This window comes from Lates calcarifer, linkage group LG12 (genome assembly GCF_001640805.2).
Source record: "Lates calcarifer isolate ASB-BC8 linkage group LG12, TLL_Latcal_v3, whole genome shotgun sequence".
Lineage (NCBI taxonomy): Eukaryota > Metazoa > Chordata > Actinopteri > Centropomidae > Lates > Lates calcarifer.
Window position 1 is genome coordinate 4,986,364 of NC_066844.1, and position 25,676 is coordinate 5,012,039.

Here is a 25,676-nt window from a genome sequence, read left to right on the forward strand (position 1 = left end):
GTTGCCCAGTTTGCTTGGTTGGTTTATTTTTAAAGCTTATGTTTATTTAAGCTTTATGTAACCAGTAGTGTTAAGTAAAATGTCAGTTCAGCTGGAGGGGGGCGTTGTGCGTTACTGCTCTGACGTCAGGGAAACGCTAGCTGCATCCTCTCGCGTCATCACGTCTGTTATCGCGGTATTTGCGCCGACATTTCGTGCAATAGCAGCCTACAGAGAGACGAGCACAGAAGAAAAAGATCCCCCGTTCATGAGCTAAACCTCGGTGTGTTTGTTCACACATTTCTCGGTAAGAATCCAGCAGCGGCAAGTCCGCACAGTGACGCACTCACACCGGGGCCGAGCGCGAGGGGAGCCGTTAAAAACGCGCATCCTGCCCGCTGCTCCGCTCCGACACACACAAAGCGAGGTGCACAACCAGCTAGGTGGCTAACGCAGCGTTAGCCTATACAGTCAGCTAAGATATGCTAAACTAGCTACATTCAGCTAGTTAGCTATGAGTGATAGGGTCTCACTGTCGAAGCTTCGTGCCTGACATTTGTTTAAAGTAATGACCGCAGCCAGGTTTGGTGTATGTTGTCTGAAGCTGCTCGCTGTCGTTAGCTAGCTAACTAGCCGACACATTGTCACTGTTTTAAAGTGTTTTTCAGCGTGGGTCAGCTCGTTTTCTCGTTGTTTTTTCACTGTGTGAACCGATAGGGAGGGACGAAGGTGTATGAGTTTGACCTTAACAGGTTTGTCTGTAGCTCAGGTCTCATTTTCCACGGGCCGTGACGTCACCCCCCCCCCCCCACAACATCAAATCAGCAGGTAGACTAGTTAAAGATGAGTGACAGTTGTTATGGAGACAGTCTGGGGTTTCTGACAGCCTGTGTTTACACACGGTGTTGGATTATAGACCTCAGCCCTTTTCAGACGTGATCTGCAAAAGTAATGGTTGTTAATAAGAGTAAGTAATAAGTTACTCCAAGGGAAGGATTGAGGCATGTTGGCAGATTCCTCAAGCTTCGTGTTTTACTTAAAAACCATCACCAGTGAGCAGACAGATGTGATAATCAAACAACAGCAGGTACACACCAGGTTTATGAGCCTGCTCCTGATGAAGGTTGTAAAGCAAACAGAAAGCTTGTGAACACCTTCTATGGCGTAACTGGATGCTTGTGGTCTCTGTAACAGGGGCTGTTTCCAGTCCCCAAAAACGTCTTTCTTATGCAAATGAATTAAGTAATGAATTAATTGTTTTATTAAATCACAACAGAACTAGTACAGATAGAGCTGCAAGTGCTTTCAAGAGGGAGCAGATGTTTTAAAGGTAATGGTAATTTTTATTTTGCAGTTGAACATCTGTCTATCTATGTAGTTGCAATAAAACTCAGACATTAGGCAGATGACTGCATATACAGTACTGTGCAAAAGTTTAGACATTAAAAAGATAGTAATGATATTGTAAATGAACTTCATACAAAGTGCAGGAAACAGAAAAAGCATAAAAAACAAACTACTTTGGTGTGACCACCTTTTGCCCTTGAAAAAGCAAACTTTACGCTTTTGTGGATTTAGTCTTTCTCAGTGTCTTCTGTCTCTTCATGTAATCCCAGATTGACTCCATCATGTTGAGATCAGGGCTCCATGGGGGCCAGATCATCTGCTGCAGGACTCCTTGTTCTGCTTGTCTCTGCAGACAGTTCTTTATGACTCTGGCTGTTTGTTTGGGTTTGCTGTCAACTTCTGCACAGTACTGTATGTTGACCAATAAGTATATAAATGCCAAAGCCACGGTGTCATCATCTTGTAGTTTGTCCCCTAGAGAGAAGAGAGGGTTTATTTTGCAACTATAAAATGTCCTGTCAAGTATATTACTTGGTTGTCCTTGTAAAAAAAATAAAAAATAAAAAATCTAAGGGCATTACGAAAATGTATATTTGCATTAACCCTCTTTCTCACAAGTTTAATCAACCTTGTAGACCTGTAAATAGTTTGAGACATGAATTTTGTCATATATTAGAACATAAAATACTGAATTATTAATAAGGTGTAGCAAAAGGCTGTGTGCTCCAGACTTCACCACTCCAGATTCTGTCTTTATCCTGTTTGTTGAGACTTGAGGTCCAGGTTGGCTCATACTTGTTCTAAAATCAGTTCTTTTTCTGTAAGTTATTTAGTCCTTGGATGGTGTTACACGTTTGCTGTGTTTTGAGATTGACGACAACCTGTGCACAGTTATGTATCCCAGCTTTAAACTGAGAACTCAAGGCAGTCTTTTTCTCTTTATTTCTGGATTTGCTGCATTAGATTTCTTTCTGATTTTCTGGCTGTTTGATAGAGGTTCCTTTCGTCTCCTATCAGCTCCATTGTGATTCTTGTGCAAACTGCAGCTTCAGTCAAACTTTTTTACTTCCTCTGGGTACTCTGGTTGTCTCTCTGACATTATTGGCTGTTGCCGTTTCCTCTCCTGCTGTCTTGTATCCTGTTGCTGCTGTTGATGCTTCTTACAGACTTTAAGCAGGCTGACACAATCTAGAAAGGAGTGGATGTGCAGATTGATTATCCATAAAAAAGCAGTGGATGAACACTCAGTTCACTGCTTTCACTGGTGATGTTGATGTTGTCAGGCATCGTGTTGAAAGGTGTAAAAGTTTGTATTTTGTCATCTTTTTCAATTTTATGAGCCGCAGAGTGGCTGAAATGTCAATTTGTGATGTGTAGTTTGGTGGTCCAGGATTACAGTTAGTCAGATCACAGAAAGGGTGTTATCTGAAGGTCCAGAGATGATGATGATGATGATGATGATGATGATGTGAAGCAGAGGATATCTCAGTTGGATGTGTTTTTGTCAGTGTTAGCTGACCTGTTTCTCTTCACCTCTCTTCTGTTTGCTTTCTCTTCTGATCAGCTTCTGTCTTTGGTGCCGTGCTGGCAATCAGTTGCTGATGTTGCTCTGGTTTACGTAATGCTAATGTTGCTCTGGTTGATATAATGCTAATATTGCTCTGGTTGACATGATGCTAATGTTGCTCTGGCTTTCATGTACCTGACATTGCTTTTGTTAAAATGTTGGATGATGTTGCTCCTCTTGCTCTTGTGGACAAGTTACTGCTGTTGCTCCTCTTGACATGATGCGAATGTTTGTTAACGCTGTATTGCAGATTTGCTGGTTGACATGTTGCTTGTGTGGTGGTGTTCTACAACCAGTTGCTGAAATGCTGTCAGCTGATTTGGTGCTGCTTGAGGATTTGAGAAGCAGCAGGATCGGTCCTGCTCACTTATTTGTTGTTGCTGGCTGCCTGGTCGGCGGATAGGTTCTGGATTGTTGCTTGTTGTTTGCAGGGTGTTGCTGTCTGGTTGCCGTGTGGTTGCTGGTTGGTTCTTGAGATTAGTGGAAGCTCTGTAGAGTAGCACGTCTTGTCTTCAATTTACTACATTGCTTGTTCTGAGGAAAGTTTGAGCCTATTTGGTATACTGTCACCTTCCATCTTGACAAGTTTTGGTTTTGGACAGGTGTTCCTCTCTGCTGTTGGGAAGGAGAGCTGCAGTAGTCTGATCCTGACATTTGATTTCCTGACGCTAGTTTTAAAGTCTCTTGTGGTTGTTGACATTATTGAGTTTTGAAGTTTGTGACCTGTATTGTGTTGAGGTTAAAGATGACCTTATTGTTAAAGATGACCTTATCGTAGAAAGACTATCTCACACACTTGGTTAACAAGTCTTATCAAGAAGCAGTTCTTCACACTGATTAAGCACAACCTGCCAACTGCTGAAAACACCAACACATCGGTCACTGGAAGCTAATCCAAAACGTATTGTTAGTCTCTTCTGTTAAGTTAAATTCCATCAAGATGTCTTGAACAGGAATGTTTGTTTTCTGACTTTTTCACCAGGTTTCAGGGTCCTACAGAACTCATCTGTCTGGTATACAGTGAAACTATTCACACAGCTTAGTTGCATTGGTGAGTTGCAAGTTGCATGAGATTCACAAAGGTTTACTGTTGCACGAAATATTTCTTACTCAGCCAAGCACTATCTTTGCTATTGCGTGGTAGATACACTAAAAGTTACTTTTTAAAAGTAACCTTTACTGTTTTCACCATATGATACAAGGATATTGCACACAACTTTTCAGTTACATATATATATATATGGGCTTATACATAGAGCAACTCTGTTGAGACTGAAGTCCTCTGTAATCTTCAAACTACTTGAATTGTATGGCATGTTTAAGTCCAACACTTCCTTGTCTTTTTCAAGTTCTAAAAAAGGTCCTTTCCAATTTTGGAAATAGGGTTTCAGATGATATTAGATGATCCAACAAGCACTTAATTTGAAGCATACTGTGGACTTTAATGTACAACAAAATGAGTTGCATGAAAAAGTTTCTTGTGTAAGCTTGGTGTTTGGCTGAGCACTTTCACTGAAACACACAGGGTAAACCCCCAGGGTACATCAAATTGCAGAAACCTAAAAAAAACGCTTGTTGGGTAAAACTGTGTGTAAGTTGTCAGTATTCAAACCAATCAGAATTCACAGGGTGGAGTTATAAAATGTGACCTGGCCCTGGTGCATGCTTGCTTCAGAAAAAGGAAATCTGCATAGTTAGATAGCTGGAAAAAAGGATTGCAGACTTAACAGTGAGTGATATCATAGATGTCAAATGTTTCAGACCGTTTTGCTCTGTAAAACGTGGTACCCTGTTCAAATTGTTCAGAATTTGTAATATCTAACATCAGAGACAGTTGAAGAGAATGTACCATGTATCAGTGCAGCATCAGCTCTGTCAGTCTGGAGATCTGAAGTGCTTTGTTCCTCTGGAAACTGTCTCTTCTTCAAGGTCTGTCTTGTTTGTATTTTCTCTAAGATTGTAGCTTATTCCATTTGTGTGTTCATCAATGCCATTCCTTAATTCTTTATTGTGTATTTCTTTTACAACACTTGAAAAATTAATGAACACTGTAGCTGTGTTAATGCTTATGATTGCTTCTGTTGGGTCTTACTGAAAGTCTGCAGCATGATCTCATAATTTTGAAAGGGCAAGAACAAGTTTATCACACAGTTGCAAATGGCTGTTTCAGTTTTACCAGTCTTATGCAAATTTTGCCAAAATTTCACCCCCATCCCCCAAACCCCTTCCAAACACCACTGGTTTCCAAATGTTAGGACCAAAAAGTGGATGCAGAAAGTTTAAAAATTGGTGTCTGGTTATTCTGAAGAAACTGAAATGTAAGCAGCATTGGGTACGCTTTTATTGGCCTGCGATCTCAGTCACATCCAAGTTTCCTGAGAAAACATCTGGAAACCAGTGGTCTCCCTCTCTCTGCTCTTCATCTGACGGTAGTGTTGCTTTCTCCCCAGGTTGTAGGGCTGTTGTTTAGCAGTCAGTATGGCGGTAGTCATCAGACTGCAGGGTCTGCCCATAGTGGCCGGCACCATGGACATCAGACACTTCTTCTCTGGCCTCACCATCCCTGACGGGGGAGTGCACATCGTGGGGGGTGAGCATGGCGAGGCCTTCATCGTCTTTGCCACTGACGAAGACGCTCGGCTGGGGATGATGCGTACAGGCGGGTCCATAAAGGGCTCCAAAGTGTCGCTGTTGCTTAGCAGCAAGACAGAGATGCAGAACATGATTGAACTCAGCCGCCGCAGGTTTGAGGCTGGCGCAGGTGCTGTTGAAGCGGCTGCACCTCCAGCAGGAAATGCTAACCGACAAGCTGGTGCGGCCCCTATACCCACAGTGCAGGCAGGACCAGGGGGGAGAAGTGGCAGCCATGGAAACCAGGGTTTCAGTAACACCTCAGCCTCAGTGACGGCAGCAAGCTCAGCTCAGGAGCCACCAAGCAACAAGGCAGCAGCTAGCTTGGCCAGTGTGGTGCCCTGCTTCCCCAACAGCTACAGCTCTGCACCCACAATCACCACAGCACTGGCGTCTCTCAATGCAGGCCCCCCACCCATCCCTCCACTTCCCAGCATGCCTTCCATGCCCCCTATGCCCACGCTGCCCACCATTCCAGTTCCTCCTCCAGTGTCCTCCCTCCCTCCTGTCCCCACTGTCTCTCCCTTGTCTCAAGGACCTCCAGTGCCTCCTATGTCCCACCTCCCCCACATGTCCTCTCTGCCTCCCTTCAACCCCTCCCTACCTCCCCCAGCAGGACTGGGCTCTGGCCTCCCTCTTGGAACCCCCAACCCCATGCTGTTTAATCCTCTCTCCCCTCTGGCCTCTCTTGGCCTTCAGGCCCATATGAAGGCTGCTGCTGCTGCAGCCACAGGAGCAGTTAATCCCGATGAGTTGTTTGTCCTTCTACAGAACCTCCCGTTCTCCTGCTCAGAGATGGAAGTCAGGGAGTTTTTTCGGGGGCTGGGCGTGGACGGGGTTCGTCTGCTGAGAGATGGGCAGGGTCGGCCAACTGGCAGGGCTATTATCAAGTTCTTCTCGCCACAGGACAGCTTTGAAGCTGTGAAGCGGGGAGGGGGTATGATGGGCCAAAGGTTTATTGAGATCGCCCCAGCCTCTGAGCGGCAGTGGGCCAGCCTCAATGACGGCGCAACAGGCCATGCTCCTCACAATAGCAGTAAATCGAATAACAGCAATGAGTCACAGGACCAGCAGCACCGCCGTGGTAACGCTGGGACAGGAGGCAGGGATCAGCGAGGAAGGTCAAGATCTCCCCATCGACAGGAGTTCTGTGTCTACCTGAAGGGTCTTCCCTATGAGGCTGACAAGAAACAGATTAAGGAGTTCTTTAAGAATTTGGCTATTGTGGAGGACACCATCTACATTGCTTATGGGCCGAATGGGCGAGCCACAGGAGAGGGCTTCCTTGAATTCAAAACAGAACAGGACTACAAGACTGCTCTGGGTGCTCATATGCAGTACATGGGCACCCGATTCATCCAGGTCCACCCAATCAGCCGGAAGGGAATGCTTGAAAAGATTGACACCATCCGCAAACGTGAAGCAGCTCAGGGTGATGGCAAGAACCAGGATGGTATGAAAACTCCCAGGAACTGTGCCCACATCACCAACATCCCTTACAACGTCTCCAAGAAGGATGTCCGTGCCTTCTTGGAGGGTGTGGGGCTTTACGAGGACACCCTGAAGGTTCTGACAGATAGCCATGGCAATGGTTTAGGGCAAGCTATCTTCCAACTGCGGACTGAGGAAGACGCTCGCAAAGCTGAGAGACTGCATCGTCAAAAACTCAATGGCCGTGATGCCTTTGTCCACCTGGTGACCTTTGACCAAATGAAGGAAATTGAGAGGAATCCTCCTCCCCAGAACAAGAGGGGTCAACGCAACCAGAATCAGAACCAGCAGAACCAAATTCAGAATCAGCACCAGCAAACCCAGCCAAGTCCACAGCAGCCCCAGATCAACCCATTTGCTGGGATTAGTGGGGAGGAGTTTAATTTTCTCAGAAACACAATGGGCAATCTCAATAGTGCACCTTTTATGACTCCGTTTTCAGCACCAGGAAATGGACTGGCGGGCCCTCCTCCTCTGCCTCCTCTGGCAGCGGGCCTGGGGGATGTGAATCTGGGCGTGGCTCCTCCACTAGTTGCTGGTCTTCCTGGAGCTCCAATCCTGGAGCCACCAGGCTTTCGTCCTGGTGCTGGGGGAGGAGCTCCATTTAGTCAGGATGGGCTGAGAGGCTTGGTGCCCTTTGACAGTGCCAACAGAAAAGGAGGTGGAGGAGGACAGAACCGGGCAGGAGGAGCTAACAATAACCAAGGACGTCCAGGGGGTGGGGCTACTGGTGGACAGCAGGTGTTCACTCCAGGAGCTGACGGTCTTCGTAACCAGCCAGCCCCTGGAGCATCCAACAATCCCAATAGTCAACGTGGTGCCGCCGGCCCGACAATTGTAAAACTTCAGAACATGCCGTTCACTGTGACCGTGGACGAAATCATGGACTTCTTCTACGGCTACCAGGTGCTGCCAGGCTCAGTCTGCCTGCAATTCAGTGAGAAAGGCCTGCCAACTGGTGAGGCCATGGTGGCCTTCCAGAGCCACGAGGAGGCTGCTGCCGCCGTCATGGACCTTAATGACCGGCCTATTGGCGCCCGGAAGGTCAAAATAAGCCTGGGTTAAAACGCTACCCTGAAACAGACTAACTGTAAATAAAAGATGTTACACCCACCTGGATCAACAGTCCACGTGAAAGCCAACTTAAACCTAACCTGATTCTGGTTCAAAACTCAACCTTCAAGTGTCTGTTTACACCTTGCCCTGTCATTCATTACTGAAGCTCCTCCCCCTGTAAATAATGGCAGGTAAGCCCTGCCCCTTGCAGTCTGTCCACTAGGAAGACTGATCCAGACTTTGCTCTTTCCTGCAGCTCCTCCACTGACTCCAGTAGCACAAACTAATGATGATGATGATGATGATATTGATGATGATGTTGATGTTGATGATGATGTTGATGATGGCAGTTTTTGGTGTTTTCTTAACCTGTTTTCATGACAGTGCAGCTTTTTGTCAAATCATGTCCAGAGTTGACACACTGACCATGCACAACTGTTTTGTTGCTATGGTAACATGATGAATATAATGAGGCATTGTTGCTGTATGCGCTTAAATATGCTGTGCTGCTGTGGTTTAAAATTGACATGCTCTGTTGCTATGGTAAAGTCTTTACATGCTCTGTTGCTATGGTAAAATTATGATGAAAAGTCACAGTATGTTGCCAAGATAAAATGTTTATGCTCTGTTGCTATGATAAAATCTTTACATGCCCTGTTGCTCTGGTAAAACATGCTGTAGATGAAAAGCTTTTCTTCCACAGTGAAATGTTGATGCTCTGTTGCTATGGTAAAGTCTTCACATGTTGCTTTGGTAAAATTATGATATAAAGCTATGTTGCTATGATCAAATGTTCATGCTCTGTTGCTATGGTGAAATGTTGACATGTTCCGTTGCTATGGTGAAAGTTATCCTTACATCAAGCTCTGTTGCCATTGTAAAAGGCAGACACTGTTGCTACAGGTAACATGATGATACATTTCTGTGTCGCAGCAGTGCTCTGTGGATGTGGGATGGACAGATTGCTGACTCGTGTTTTATTTTGTAAATAATGACTTTGGGCTGCTGAATCCTTTTCCTCTGTCACATTTTTTTGATGTTGCTGTGTTTCAACAATGCCACTACCAACTTCTCTACCCTTACCCCCCACTACCCCTTTCCACAGCACATGCTCATTAGGTGTTTGGACTGTAGAGCGAGATGAGAGTCTAGCGTTTTTAGTTTGGTAGCTTTTTGTTGTATGTATGTTTGATAATGTTTTGGATGTTTCCACCTTAAAGCTCATTTTGTTTCTATTGTCAGTGTGAACAAACTTGTATGATCGTATAACCATACATGATGTGGAGTCTCCTTTGCTTTGGCTAATAAAAGGACATTCCTGATGCACAACTGCTCACCTGCGATCAGCTCTCTCTGATTGTCTGCTCTTCACTGTCTGATGATGGAAACTTTTTATTTTGTTATACTTGAACACTGGGATGGTTTAGAATAGAGATCACCTTTATGTTGATGTTATCAGGTACATTAACCTTTGTGCCTCAAATCATTGCTTTTATATCCGAGACTTAGCCACAGGTTTGATTTAAAAAAAAAAAAAAAAAAAAACTACCATGTTTGGTAGCAGCTAGGCCCAAGGTTTAACAGACTCAAACAGTGGTCTGGTCTGTAGGATCTGGACTGAAGCTTTTATGCATTTCTACAGTGACTTAAAACCAAACCATTAGACTTCCTGCCTTCCTACCTGTCTTCCAGAATTAGTAACCACCTCCAAGTTGATGCTAACAGCTCGGCTAGCACACAGGGTAACAGTTATACTACCAGGGAAGGAAATTGCTGACAGGCAAACATGGAGTCAAAGCTAGCACACTTTTATTGGATTAACTTGGCATGATTTGATGTGATAAACAGACTCTCGAAATGCTGATACTCCTCAGGAATCCTGACGTTCCAGGTAGTTCCTGCTCCACCTGAGGGTTGAGGCTGCTAATAGGTTCTAAAGATCCTGTGAGTCAGTGGTAGAAATAAAAGGACTAAATAAAGCAAAAGCACTTCAAGTGAATGTAAGGGTAGTTCATTTAAACCTTTAGGGAGCTGAGTAGTGATCAAATAAATGAATTTTTTAAGGAAAGTATTTTTTCAGTCACTTATCCTGAGCTATGGATTTAACGGTCAGGTTTATGTAGACATAGTTTAAGAGTTGTCAGAAGGAAACAAATGTTGTGATCTAAGAATAACAGATTTCTGTCCCTTAAATTCTTTTGATGTAGGAATTCATCATGAAGTCTTTCCTGGTCCTTTACCTCAGAACAAAGAGAACAAGGCAAAAATGAGAGGACAGAGGGAGGAAGGTGGGCTGTACAGGATGTAACTGTTACCAATGTCATTTAATCACAGATAGTTTTATCAGTCTGTCTTTAAAATAACTACCACTAATGGTATCATGAAGAAAAAATAATTACATTTTGATTTCAACAATAGTCACCTCAGCTGTTTTCAGTTTCTGTGATGTGCAGATTTAAGATGAAGCCTTAGTCATTTCTGATTAGTGCACACATGCAGTATTTTGTAGGGTAGAGTCTCACTAGCAGAGAGGATCATTAGACCCAGTTTTGTTTGAAGAGAAACCATCTGCTGCTTTCAGGAAATGGTTAACCTCCATCCAGGTACAATGATACCAGTGCTCGACTGGTTGGCATGCAATGTTGACTTGTATGTTTATGTGTATGAGGCCATAATAAAAAGAATTGAAACACTTTTAAGACGATGATGAAATGATAAATGATTGTTGCTATAGATGACTGTGTTGTGGACCTTGTGTGTGGAGAAAGGGGGAAACAAAAAGTAGAATAAATGAAAATCCTGGCCTCTGCAAAGGATGCGAGTCTGAAAAGTGAGTGTGTGGGACAGAGGTGAAATTATTGCTGAAAGACTGACACTGAGCTGTCCACCATTCACCTGCTGAGGTCCCCCCTCCTACTTATCAGTATATATACAGAAAGCAGGACTTGAAGGTGAGTGACGGACACAAAGACGCTCCATGTAGACCACAGAAAAATGACAGATAGTGTCTGAACAATGGCCAGTAAATGACACGTCATAGCCTGTAGACCATCATCATCATAAACAATCCTAGATTCACCTAGAAGGGAATATATCTAAATTTACAATCATGTTGAGATGGCAGATGTCATGTAGGAAATAGATAATGCCCAGTAAATTTTGTATTTTAATTGGTGGATGATGGTCTGTAGATGGTAGTGCTTAGTTGGTTAATAGTAGCCTGTAGATGGTACATGGTAGTCAGAACATAGAGAGCAGATGTGGTGGCCTGTAGATAGCAGAGTGCAGATAGTATTGGTCTAAATGCTACATAGCAGTGTGGAGATGTTTGATAGAGACAAAGCTGCCTGTAGTGTTTAATAGTGGCCATTAGATGATAGAGGGTGGCATGTAAATGGTAGCATGAGGAAGGTAGATAGTGGTCTGTAGATGATGTATGACAGTTGGTAGATGGTTGTTTATAATGTTAAATAGTGGCTTGTAGATTGTAGCATTTAATTGGTGCAAAGGAGCTTGCAAATGGTAGATGCTAGCCTATGGTAGCCTATAGGTAGTAAATGGTCATTGTTAGATGGCAGCATGTAAATGATAGATGATAGTAGGTAGATTGTAGATGGTAATCTGTGAATGGTGACATGGAAATGTTCAAATTGTAGTGTTTAGACTGTAGAAGGTGGCTTGTAAACCATAGATGGTGGTTGGTTAAGGGTGGTAGCATTTGTGTGCTAAGCATTGGACATCAGATTATAAATGGGGGCATGAGACTGGATAGTGACCTGTAGATCATAGCAATTAGTCAGTAAATGCTAGCCTGTAAATGGCAGCATATAGATGGTATATGGTAGTGTTTAATCAGTAGATGGTGGCTTGTAATCTAGCAGCTGGTGGCCTATAGATGGTAGAGATCATCAGCTAGATGGTGGCCAATAGATGGCTGCTGGTAGATGGTGGTGCCATTTTTTTCAGCATTGTTCATCGAGGGAAATGCACGATTGCAGGTGCAGTGGAGATACAGCTCTGTGCATTTTAAAGCTCTTATTTATCAGACTATTTCCAAGCAAATTTTAAATGGTGATAGTTTTATAAAACAGTTGGATCAGACCTGTAGCTCAGCAGTTTGTTCCTTTTCATCTTAGCTGATGGTGTTTTGATGAATGAGATTATTTGATGATTAAAGTGATGAAATATATTTTTTTTTACTTTTTGATAAATTCAGTCTATTTTATTTGATATTTAAATGGGCTTTATATTTTTAGATTTACAATTTCTGAAGCATATCTAAATATATCTGAAGCTTATTTTGGAACAAAATTTCAGATTGAATTGAAGGACCATATTATGAATATTATGATAGATTACTACTCTAGGTTGACTCCTGTAGATGATACAAATAACCCCCTTTATATTTCCCCATCAGTTGCTTAAGGTTGTTAAAGCTGTCTTATCCCACTCAATCTGACTTACTCTTACTCAAATCAGTAAAGTTCTGTGGGTCTGAAGAAAGTTAAGAAAGTTAATGGTAACAATGGAGACTGACAGAGGTTCAGCACAATTTCAGAGCATGAGAGCAGTTTTTTTTCATGGAGGTGGATCTTAAGAGGATGAGGATGATTCAATGATGATGCCAAGGACGACTAAGACATGAGCTCAGTGTTTCTGTGTGTGTGTTCTACAGGGTTCAACATTGCTTTATGCCTCTTCTTTCTTTCTCACAAAGGTATTTTCTTCTGTGTTTTGGTCTTTCCTGTTTTGTCTCTCATCTGTGATGTGATGCTCTGCAGTTTTTTCTGACTCCACTGGCTCTGCTGCAAAGGATGAATAAAATTAAACTGGATTGTTCTCTCTGAGGAGGTTGGCTCGTGCCATGTTGAGTTTATTCTGTGTCTTCTCTGCTCTAACCGTTTTGAGACTTTTTTTTTTTTTTTTGAGCCTCGGTACAGTTCATCAGACACAGTTCTGCTGCAGTTCTGCTCCGACTTGAGTGTCTGCTCTTCAACATCACAGGATTTTACTTTTTAACTTGTCTTGACGTGAGTGTGAAGGTCTTGAGAACAGTAGTTTCTCTAGAATAAATCTTAACTAAAGGTCCATTTACTGCTTAACTTACTTAAACTTTACATAAAGGTTTACATAGGCTGTAATTCATCCAGCAGGTGCAGTGACTAGATTGAACATTGTCAGAGTACTCCTAGATCAATACAAGTGAATCAAAATATCCAATAGTGTGTTCAGCAACAAGATTGAAACGATCTCATCTGCTGTGTTAAATCATATCATTGCACTTGTTGTCAGGCCTTTAGACTGGAGAGAATAGTCTTCCTTTTACAAGAGTACAGTGAAGGACTGGAAGGATCATTAAAAAATCAACCAGTCTGAACCTACTTCCCTTAAGATTTGTTTCTTCTTCTCCTGTTTTTGTGCTTTCCTCTTTGTGTTATTGGTGTTATATTTAGTGTATTATGGATTATCGGCTATGTGATGTATTGTATGTATTATACTTTATAAACTTCCATTTCACACTCTAAAAGTAGCGAAGCACCTGCTACAAGCTGATTTATTAAAGCCAATCCTGTTGTCATGAACGCTGCTTCATGTGTGCTCATGCGTTATTTTGTCGTGATGCTGCTTTTATTCTGAAGGGGTGTAGTCGGAAGTTTTATTGCTGCTAGCTTTGAAAGGTTAGAAACGTCAGCCAGTCACTCTGAGTCAGAGGGCGTGACTGACAGTCATCTAGTCCAATCAGGACGCGGTCATGCAACTGCCTGTCCAATCAGAGTGCAGCTGGTGTGTGTGTGTGCCGCTCCCTGTTAACTGAAGCTGCTAGGACGGAGACAAACGGCCGTTTTCTGCCTCAGTTATCGTTAATCCATAAATTCCAGCCGTGGTTAAGTTTTCTGTAAAGTCTATCAGAGCGGTTAGTTAAAGATTAGTGCACTCGCAGGTGTGTTTGCTCGGACTGAAAAGGTTTCGTTTCCTGTTCGCGACTGAGTGAGTAGTTACCCTCCGCCTTGGTGTTTGATCCTGTGGTTTAAAGGAGATTAAACACAACGGCTCTGATAAGGTGATTTACAAAGTTTATATTTGCACAACCCTCTGTGAGTGTGTGTGTGTGTGTTTGAAAGAGAGAGAGAGCACTGGTGTGTGTTTGGTCAACTGCTAGTTGAAGTGGCTGACTGGTTTTACAGCTTCAGTTTGTCTCATGCTGGTGATGCCTTCAGGTGCTGCTTACTTCATTCAAATTCATTCAATCTTGCAAATTCAGCAACTCTTCAGGTGTGGGAAAGTCATTCATTTGGTCCTAAACAGTCAGGCGTACTGTGTTTGTATTGGAAATAGTTATTGGTTGCTGAAGATTAGGAGTGGCTTTCAGTTTCTTGCTCAAGGACACGCAGGAGGTGTTTGGAATTGAACCACCAACATCTTGTGCTACAGCCACCCCAGAGTCTGTCTCTTAATCTGTGGAGGGTTGAATTATTAATTAATTGCTGATTCAAAGCCATTTATCAATCAGAACTTTCCAGAAATATCTCATTTCAGTCTTTTCCATTACAGATTTTGGTCTAACTTAACCTTTTTAAACGTAATCCTAAAGCTCATTGGCCCCATCATGTCTCCATACAAGGGTTTGTTCACCAGAGAGCCCAGCCCTGGTTTATAGCTGCTGTAAAGAGAAGATGCTCTGAGGCAGCAGCCTTGTTTCAGTCTGTTTTCTCAGTGTCCGTTGGAGGATCTACAGCCTCCTTTGCATGTGAAGAAGATAAATTTTGTGCAGTCATACAGTGTTATCACAGAGTGTGTGTGATGCAACATAATGTGAAGTAAATTCAGTGTAAAATATAAATAGACCATAGTGGAAGTAACCTATCAGCAGAGTTCCGGTCAGTATTTCCTTTAAAGCCTCTTTGTGATTTTATTACTGTGGTGCACAGGTGAAGTAGCTGTGACATGAATTGTTTAAGTGCAGACTCAGAGAGGTTTTGTTGGATTCAGTGTTGAGCAGGTCTGTAGCTGTAGTTCTTGGTTATTAAAGCTGCAACGATTAGTTGACTAAGTGACAAGATGACGGAAAATTAAAGAGCAGTTTATCGCTGATCTCAGTTACTCTCCTGAGTCCTGATCCGAAGGTCTCTCTCTGTCCCCCCTCAGATGGCGGACTGTGTCTCGAAGGTGGAGCTGAGCGTCTCCTGCACTGACCTGCTGGATAAAGATGTCGGATCCAAGTCTGATCCTCTGTGTGTACTGCTGCAGAAAACAGGAGGAGACAGCTGGACTGAGGTGACATGGCGTCACACTACAGGATACATGGGTCTTAATGTTACCTTTAACAAACAAACAAAACGTCCCCCTTTCTCTGTGTGTCTGTGTTTCAGCTGGGTCGCACTGAGCGTCTGAAGAACACCTCCAGTCCGTCCTTCAGTCAGCGTCTCAGACTGGATTATCACTTTGAGACAGTTCAGAATCTGAAGCTGGGGGTCTACGACATCGACAACTCCACCTCTGATCTTGGTGATGATGACTACCTGGGAGGGGTGGAGCTAACACTGGGACAGGTATGCACCAAATCCAGATTCCTCACAGTGCTGCTACAGTCCAGTGGCTACAAACCAGTTTTGCATTTTGTGGCATTTTTGAATCAAGTTTAAAAAAAAGAAAAAGAAAAAACATGCATACAAACACAAACCAGCTGAAAGGAGAAATATTTTGTATCGTACTGCTATGATTCACCAGACAGGCATTGCATGCAATGCTTCAGGCTTATATTGTAAATTCTGACACAGATTAAGACCAAGATTTTATTAGTCTGAGTCATCGGATGCATGCTGTGGTTATAAGTCTGCCACTGGCTGACAGTGGCAGCTTTCTCCTCCCTCCCACTTCCTGCCTGTTGCTGTTTTCAAAATCCCCTTTGCTAAAAGCCACTTAAGAAGAAGATTTGGATGGTGTACATACATCTTTTACTGTTTTTTTTGGTGGCGTTTTCAGACATTTTAATGACACTGATCGCTTCCCAAAACAAGTTCCCCCTCACCACTATTTTGCAGCGGCATCATTGCTGCATCCAGGGCTCAGCACCGTCCAAGACAGTTGTGATTAGTTTGAATAAATACAAACAAGCCAGAGTGTTTTTTTTCCTGTACATCCAGCAGAACGATAATGGATCTGGTTATATGAAACTATGATTTTATCGAACACATCTTGCACATTGAGACATGCAGTAAACTTGCACAGTCATTGTTGCTGCACGCTTTAAAGGCATCATAACCCACAAACTCATACCAGTCTCACAAGCATCATTTTATTCCACTGATTCTGGTTCAGTTTTACAAGCTGTGCTGATGCTTTTGTTGTTAAATTTCTAACATGCTACTGTTAGTGAAGCTGATGTGAAGAAGGTTTTCCTCATTTTATGTGGAAGTGAAAGTTCTTGCACAGGTGGCAGCCATTTTTGACATTAAATTTCTAGTGAGTAGAAATCTGTCCTCACAGTCATCTGTCTTAACTTTGATTCAGTCAGTCTTTAGCCTTTTTCATTTTTTCTCTTGCAACATATGTCAGTATAATGAAACAACACAGACTTGGGCAGATCACAGAAAACTTAAGTTCATTTGTTTTATAAACAGGTGAAACTTTGTCAGCCTGTCAAGTAGAATAATTAGTTTTATAATAAGTTTTATCTGTTAGATTTCATTAACAGGTCAGATCATGACATTGAATTTTTTTGTCAGCCTTCGATTTTCTCATTGTTTTGTTTTTAAAGTGTCAAAAAATGTTTAAAAGAGTCAAAAGTGACATCTTCACATTATTTGCTTTATATCACTAGCAGCCCAAAACCCAAAGATCGTACATGACCAAGAAAAGCAGACAATTGTCCAATTCAAGAGGATTGAATCAGTGATCAGATAGTTCAGCAGATTTTCTCTCTACAAATCATTTCTTTTCTACAATTCGTAGAAAACTGGTTTTCAGTGTTTCTTGTGTGATTTTCAGTGCAGTGTTTCTGCTCTCAGCTCATTGACTGGATGGACTGCTTTTGAAAAAAGTTATGTGAAGGTGTTCGTGTTTTATCACAGTAACTGTAAGAGCCACACACTTTTGTTGCAGGGTTTCATCAGAGGAGAGTTGTTACTAAAACTCAGAAATGTCATTGTGTTCTAAAGTCCACACTGCCCCCTGCTCGACAAACATGTAATCACAACACTGTCTCTGTATTAAATGGTCTCCATTTATGTTGCACTTTTATCCCAAAGCACTGTTGCCACTGTAGCTACAGTCCTGATGCAGGATGGGAGACCGTTGTCATGGATACGGCTGAAGAAAAACCTCCTCTGTGTGTGTTTCAGATAGTTTCCAGTAAAACTGTGACCAGACCTCTGGAGCTGAAGAAAGGCAAACCTGCGGGGAAAGGAACCATCACTGTATGTACAGTGTGTGTGTGTGTGTGTGAGAAATTAAAATAGAAGCTGTAATTATTTATTTTTTATTTAATCACCAAGTTACTTTTATTAACATAGAAATCATACTTTGTCTGTGGTCGATCAAAACAATATACAAGATTGTGTGTGTGTGTGTGTGTGTGTGTGTGTGTGTGTGTGTGTGTAGGTCACAGCAGAGGAGATAAAGGACAACAGAGCCATTGAGTTGGAGCTGGAGGCTAAAAACCTTGACAAGAAGGTAACTCTGTTCCTCCTCTATACCATCTTATCTTTATATTCTTCCTGCTTACCTTCCTCCTCTCCACCTCCACAGGTTTATCACTTCACTCGTCCATGTAAATGTTTAAAAGTCGTGTGTGTTTCATCACTATGTTTAACAGAACATTATACTGTCAGACAGTAAACTGGGCAGGTTGTGATTTTTTTTTTTTTTTTGGAGATGAGTGCAGGAAGATTTCATTCAGTAGAAGACTGGTGTGACTGTACGTTTCATCCCCCTACACTTACTCACCTGTTACCTGTTTGAATGAGATGGCAGCATGTTGTCTTTTGTCTGTTCAGGATACGTTTGGCAAGTCTGATCCATTCCTAGAGATTTTCAAACAAGGAGACGATGGAAAGTGGCAGCTGGTCCACAGAACAGAGGTACACACACACACACACACACACTTCTTACACCTCTTAACTAGAGTGTTAATCTACTGATTTACATAAACACAATGGTTTCAGAAGCTCTTGGCACAAATTCTGTGGCAGAATTTATCTACTTTATCTACTCACCTTCTCATTTACATATTTTTCTATCTTTGTTGTCAGACCACAGAACAAGTATAACATTTTATTGCAGTTCAAAAATATCTTGTTGATGGACGTACGAGATGGTACACACACACAGGATGATGTCTTTGTGATGAAGATGATGATTGGTGTGTGTGTGTTTGTAGGTGGTGAAGAACAATCTGAATCCCTGCTGGAAGAAGTTCTGTGTTCCCTTGCAGACGTTCTGCAGCAGCGACCTCGAGAGACCGCTAAAGGTTCCACCAATCAGAATCCTCTATTCAGAACAACCAATCAGAATCCACCTCAGGTCGTAACAACCAAATCAAATCTTCAGCATTAAATCTCCTCCTCCTCTTACAGGTGGATTGCTCTGATCATGACAGTGATGGATCTCACGATCTAATTGGATCCTTCACCACTAAAGTCTCGGAGCTGCAGAAAGCTGCACACGGTTCACCGGTGAGCTCGCTGAAAATAAAATGTCCGACGTCTCTCAGTCAGGTGTTTGCAGGTCAATAAACTGTGATGTGCTGTTCTCCAGGTGCAGTTTGACTGCATCCACCCTGAGAAACAGAAGAAGAAGAAGAGCTACAAGAACTCTGGGGTCGTCTCTGTGAAGAATTGCAAGGTAGGGACTACATTACCCAGAGTTCCCTGCTGGGAGTTGCTGCATTGTAAACTGTAAAGATCAGAAATGGTTTCAGGGTTTGGTCTCTTAAATCCTCGATCAACAGAACAGAACAGATGCTTAAATTTTAGTTAAGTGTGTTTTTTTTTTCTAATGTCTTATATGTGTAACGTCATGAATTGTGAGTTGTTTAACACACAAATGCCTCTGTGTTTGTGTGTGTGTGTTTGCAGCTGGCGACTCAGTACACCTTCCTGGACTATGTGATGGGAGGCTGCCAGATCAACTTCACTGTACGTCAACATCAACAAACACACATTTTAAATGCTTTATTTTAAACCACAAATCAGATTCAAGTATACACGATGCAAATACTTATAGAGTTTGCAATATTTTGTGTGTGTTTAGATAAAGAAAGGATTGATTTTGGGATTATAAACTGGTTAATTAAATGTATTTATCACTGATTTATTTGAATAATGAATGAATGAATGTTTGTAGTGAGGACTGATGAATGAATGAATGTTGTGTGAACACTGTAGGTGGGGATCGACTTCACTGGCTCTAACGGTGATCCTCGCTCGCCCAACTCTCTCCACTACATGAGTCCAGACGGGCTGAACCAGTACCTGTCTGCTCTGTGGTCTGTGGGTCAGGTGGTCCAGGACTACGACACGTTAGTACACACTCACACATGTTAAACCCTAAACTGCACATCTTAAACATCACATCCTGTTTCTTAAACCCTGTGGTCTTAATTCTTATATATTCTTATAATGATCTAACTGGTTGTTTTGTGTTTCCTGTTTCAGTGATAAACTTTTCCCAGCTTTCGGTTTTGGAGCCAAACTCCCTCCAGACTACCAGGTCAGCTCTTTACCCAACCAATCACAACATTTCTTTCTACAGGTTTTATTAGTGTCTCAAGTGTGAGTTTGATTATTTGGTTGAACTAAATAACCTTTAGAAAATCTCCTGAAGAGCCAATCAGTTTTATTGAACTGTGTTGTTTGTTTTTGCAGGCTGCACACCATGAATTCGCCCTCAACTTCAACCCCACTAACCCCTACTGCCAAGGTACCATTCAAGTTCTGAAGCCAAAGTACTGCTTCTGCTTTTCTTATTTATGACATTATATGGCACTAAGGATTTTTTAGAAAATACTAGGTTTTTAATACCCAATAATAAACGGTGATCTTCAGCTGCTCAACAGATCTAAATATTTTCATCTGTTTCTGCCTCCCCTCTGTGTGTCTCAGGTATTCAGGGGATCGTTGAGGCCTACAGGATGGTTTTGCCTCAGCTCAGACTGTCTGGACCCACAAACTTTTCTCCTATCATTAACCATGTCGCCTCCATCGCCACCGGCGCTGCGCAGGCCAACAGTGCCTCTGTGAGGACACGCACTAAAACACACAGAAATTAACCAGAAACACTCGCACAGACTTTGACTCATGCCTGTGTGTCTCCGCAGCAATACTTTGTCCTCCTCATCCTCACTGATGGTGAGATCACCGACTTCGACCAGACCCGGGACGCCATTGTCCGGGCGTCGCGGCTGCCCCTGTCCATCATCATTGTTGGGGTGGGGCCAGCGGACTTTAAGGCCATGGAGCTTCTGGACGGAGACAACGGTGTGCTGAGGTCAACAGTCGGGGAGGCCGTCGCCAGAGACATCGTCCAGTTTGTCCCGTACAGACAGTTCAAAGATGTAAGGCATCAGTAATAGTCATTTGAGGAATATGAAGAGATTAGACAAATTAGACAGATGACAGATTAAAAACAAGAAATGTTTGATCTGCTGAGTGTTTGATGGTTGTTTCCTCTTGGAAAGTTTCCCCTGTCAGTCTGTCTGTGTTGGACTGGCTACAGAAGTGTTTTCCAGATAGTAGGAGCTGGAGTGGTGAGGATGCTGGATCTGCATCCTCTGGTGTATACATCTTGCAGAGTGGGGAGTATAGATTTAAAGATTAGAGATTATCAACACCTCTTTGCAGAGCAGTTTTTAGACCAGTTAGTGATGCACCCGTGATGCTTTCCACCACAGTAGAAGGTCTTGGAGCGTGGAGTTAAAGGAGGTCCTGAGGATCGGGTTAGGGGCACAGTTTTTCAATTCTGTCTTGAAACAACATTCAACTTGTGTTGCTTGTTTTAATCATTCCTCCTGTTAAAGATCTCGTTCTAATATGGATCCAGTGTGATGGGAAAAAATTATCTGTGCAAAGATGTATTTTAATTTATTTATTTATTGTATTTATCCAAAACTTATAAGAAGCTTCATCTTTTTAGTGCAACATTTTCATCATTTTGTTACTGTCCTTCCACTGCAGCTCAACAGTGAACATGAAGGGAATTTTACACTAAAAACACTGTAACTTCGACATATATATTGACTTCATGTGACTATCTCAAAGTCTCATATTAACTTTAGATGAACCTTGGAATATATTTTACTCTGATTTCGGACTGTGGATTTTGTTATTAAAAAAGAAACATATTTCCTTTAGGTCACTAAATTGACACTAACATCATCTCTCTCTCCTCAGGCTCCTGTGGCGGCTCTGGCTCAGTCGGTTCTCGCTGAGGTTCCCAACCAGCTCGTCTCTTATTTCAAAATGAGAGGCTTCGAACCACCCACACCTAAAGCTGCGCCCAAATCCTAAACCCCCACATGACCTAAATCCTACCCCCCCCCCCCCCCCCCAAAGTCCCCCAAAGTCCCCCACAAAGCTGAATGCCAACCCTTCATTCCAGGCTCAGACCACCACCTCTACTCTGCCCCCCTCCACTCACAAAGTCGACCACTTTTCCGGGACCAACCTAATGTGTTGCTGGCAATCTCAGCCAATCACAAGGCAGCATTCAGCTGTCAGCCAATCAGGATGCCAGGGGCAACCCTCCCCAGTTTCCTTTTTAAATCACTTTTAAAACCACGCTGTTTTCTCTGATGATAATCATGTAGTTTAGATGATAGATTGATATTGATTGCTCTGCTGCTTCTACGCTAACTATGCAGATCACGTGTTTACTAACGTGTCTAAAAAAAAAAATCACAGAGCCGCACACACACAGACAGACACAAAAAAATTCATCCATATTGTTTCCATGTTGCCATAGTAACAGTAAAGGGCCACTGATCTGCTGAGAGCTGAACTTTTCCCATTCACTTCAGTGAGTTTTAGCACAGCAGCATCTAGTGGACGTTAGAGGAACTGCAGCCACAGTTACCTCACCTAATCATTCGTTGCCATGGTGACACTATGCACCCTGGACCAGCTCTCTCTCTCTGTGTGTGTATGTGTGTGTGTGTGTGTGTGTGTGTGTGTGTGTGTGTGTGTGTGTGGCTCTGATTTAGCTTTATTAATCAGGTAGCAATACTTTGCACTTTGCTGTTGCACGAAATGCTGGAAAACAGTTTTATGAATGATACTGTATACTTTAACCTAGCTTCACTACGATGCCTTGTATAAACTCTACTGTAGCCTTGCTGTAGACTTTAGTGGAGCATGTGTGTCACTGCTCAGCTGCTTCAGCCTCATTATTCCTGGACTGTTCTGTCACGACTCTCAGGGGTTTGTTGATGCCTCCCTCTGTGCTCCCAGTGCTGAAGTCTGTGTGTCTACCATCGGCCATCAACCTCTGCATGACTGTAGTAAAGTAATACTGAGTGTCAAAACTAACTTCATGCAGAACTTTACTGCAGTGCAGATGCAGAGGTTTAATTTGGGCTTCAGGTAGCAGTGCAGTTGATTGATGTCAGTATGTTAAAATGCATAAAAAAGACAAGACAAGATAGAAATGAAAAAGAATCATTAAAAGAGAGTCTACAGAGGATGAGTCTTTAAAAGTAGAGATGTGTGTCAGAGCAACTCCCCTTTATACTGCATGAGTCTGAGACAAAAGTTGAAAATTGTGACAGAAACATGGAAAAATCTTAAGTCGTCAATCCTAGATCTCACTGTCAGACTCGTCCACCAGCAGCTGATTGATGGCTTTGGCAACCAAAACCTAAATTCAGACAATGTGAGAAACTTGGGGTCAGATACTTTCAGCATGACTGCTGCTATGATCCACATTTACAAACCAACCAATCAGAAATTATGCAGAATACACCAGCCTATTTTTTAAAACTCCATTTTCAACTAAACTTTAGGAGGAAAAAACACTTCTTCACGCTTTTCCCCTCCTTCCTCCCTCCTGTTAGTTTTCGATTCCCCTCTGCTTCCATGTGTTTTTTTTGCACATCGTTTCACTACGATTCACCAGGCACTCGGTGCACAATGTGAGCATCACACTGAGAGTCTGCTTGAACATGTCCTCTCTTTTTGCACCAAAGATTATCCTCTGATTGACATGACTCTGCCAGCCGGGGATACTGGCATGACCTGAACACACACACACTTACACACACTTACACTTTTACACACACACACACAGTGTTAAAACAACTCAAAACCCGTGTTTACTGCAGCAGAGCCACAGTTAATGTTGTTAACGTGTTGCAACACTTTATCTCCAACCATTTTAAAACACTTAGATAATTTGTTGTTTTTGTGCCTTTATTACAGACAGTGGAGAAATGACGGGAGAGAAAGGAGAGAAAGTTTAGACTTGAATGTTGCACTTCCTGGTTGACCTTTAACCCCCTAAGCTGCAGGGATGACCAACTTAGAATTAATATTGACTCACCCTGTAGCCACTTAAAATCACCACTTGTGCTATGGATGTTAAAATGGCAGAACTAATAGGAAATGTTTCAGCCAGAGTAAGAAATAAATGTTTTATTAGAGGTTTCATTTTTTCTCCTTTTTGTTAAACATTTGGGAACATTAAGAGTTTTTTTCAGGGTCCATTTTATTGAAATCAGATATCTGTACTGCACTGCATTATTTGTAGCTCAGAGATTTAGGGACAGTGTGTGTAATGAAATAATCAAAGCTCAAGTTTTTGTCGCTTAAAACCACATCTCATGGTCTTCATTTGTTAATGGAGCGTCACCAGCTGAAAGACTGTGAGATGTGGTTGAAAGCCATGTAAGATAATTTTCTTTTTAGTATGTTTGTTGCCTCCTGTCTCTGATACAGACAGTGTCTGCTGCTTCATTACTTTATTTTGATAAATATTAAAGGCACAGAAAGATAAAAATACCCAGTAATTTACAAAAGAAGCAAAGATTATAGAATAGTCTGAAAATGATAATCATAGTTTTTCCTATTGATCATCTCATGACCCCTCAGATCTAACACATGATTACTTGTGTGGGTCTCAGGTAACCTATTCAACTTCTCTACCTACTGGAAAGAATTACAGACGTATAGCATTTTGTTAAAACATAACAATAACTTGAATTTCAAAATTCTCATCAATTTATCTGCTGAAAAAACCCTGCGAACTACTTTCTAAAGTTTGCTCAGTGCCACAGAACTCTAGCTGAGCGTGAACATTCATTTTGAAACAGTAAATCAAATAAATAAAAATCAGTGGATGAATCTGCCGATGACGACAGTGGGATGACGCACATGAATGCACTTGAAAAATCTAAGTAAGAGGACCTTAAGTTCAGACTTTTGTTTGTTGTATGTATTTGTGTTATTTTCGAACCAAAAAGCAGCAGATTCTGTAGGAGGAAGTTTGTCCCTGTCAGGCTGCCATGATTTATTGTTTTTTTCTTCTCCTTCGTCGCCGAAAACTTGTTTTATATCCGTGTTCTAGTCGAAGGGAAATTCTGTTTTCACACATGGTTTAAAGTGTAAAGCAGCTTCACGTTTAACATCTCAGCCAAACAACGTGCAGGTTTCATTTTAAACCTGAAGTGAGTGATATCAGAAACTGCATGATGGGATGTGATCTGAATTCAGCCAAACATGCTGATAAAATTGCATCTGCCATCACACCTCCCATAATGCTTTGCTCCACAGTGCTGCTCACTGTGATCAGTTTTTATTCTGTTTCACATCTGTTTACTCTTCTCCACTTAACCGTTTGTTAAACTGGTTGATCCACATGTTGTGTGACTACCAGCTCCATCCGCTAACAGCTAGCTACTACTAACTAACCAGTATAACTAAACCAGTATGATCAGTAACATCGCGTTTGTATGATGCCAACTGTTAGAATACAACAATAAAACAACTTTGGGAAAAATAATTGTTTCTTCATTGTGTTACAGTGGAGAGAGCTGCAGCTGTTAACAAATTATTTTAACCTTCATTTTTATTTTCACAGTTTTTTACAGTGCTATTTGTCTTTGACCGTTTGACCTTTGACCGCACAACTTTCTTGACCAATCAGATTCACCCTATGGATTCACCGCGTTTTCCAAGACCTCAGCGATTATCTTGGTGAGTACAATATTGTTATCACTGATCACTGGCCATCAAAACCCACGTTCACTCTTTATTAACTGAGGCTACACAACCAGTGGATGATCAGTGGAGCTGTTCGTAAGTTATTTGTGCCGCCGAACGCCGTTTTTTTCCGGGAGTGGGTGGTGGTGATGGTCGCTTAGCAACAGCTTCAGTCATCTATGCGTTTAGAATCCTCCCAGGCGCGAGACGTGAGTCGCGGAATCGGAAAATGACGAGACGAGCCGAGCTGAGCCGAACTGCTTCACTCAACTCATTAAATTAAGCTATTAAAGTCACCAAATTGACGTGTGATCTGTATTTACTGAATAAAATAAGGAAAGTAACAGTTTGTTTGTTTTCATAATATAAAATAATGTACTTTTTTCAGCACAAGTGCCAAACTTCATGAAACAAAG

At 42.2% G+C, this 25,676-nt stretch overlaps 1 protein-coding gene across 5 annotated transcripts; it reads left to right on the top strand.

Annotated features, from left to right (window-relative positions):
• The first annotated feature begins 142 nt into the window (after positions 1-142).
• cpne1 (copine I) lies at positions 143-25,060 on the top strand. 5 transcript variants are annotated; one of them, XM_018686405.2, is made up of 16 exons: positions 143-286; positions 15,218-15,346; positions 15,442-15,621; positions 17,413-17,487; positions 17,672-17,743; positions 18,067-18,150; positions 18,450-18,539; positions 18,646-18,744; positions 18,827-18,913; positions 19,147-19,206; positions 19,456-19,589; positions 19,726-19,780; positions 19,936-19,990; positions 20,173-20,306; positions 20,388-20,624; positions 21,460-25,060. In XM_018686405.2, exons 2-16 carry the CDS (start codon positions 15,218-15,220, stop codon positions 21,574-21,576), a joined length of 1,608 nt encoding a protein of 535 aa, XP_018541921.1. In that variant the 5' UTR covers positions 143-286; the 3' UTR covers positions 21,577-25,060. The 5 variants fall into 5 exon arrangements, with proteins under 5 accessions (XP_018541921.1, XP_018541919.1, XP_018541918.1 ...); XM_018686404.2 differs by lacking the exon at positions 143-286 and adding an exon at positions 13,844-14,132; XM_018686406.2 differs by lacking the exon at positions 143-286 and adding an exon at positions 13,844-14,059.
• The last annotated feature ends 616 nt before the right edge of the window (positions 25,061-25,676 follow it).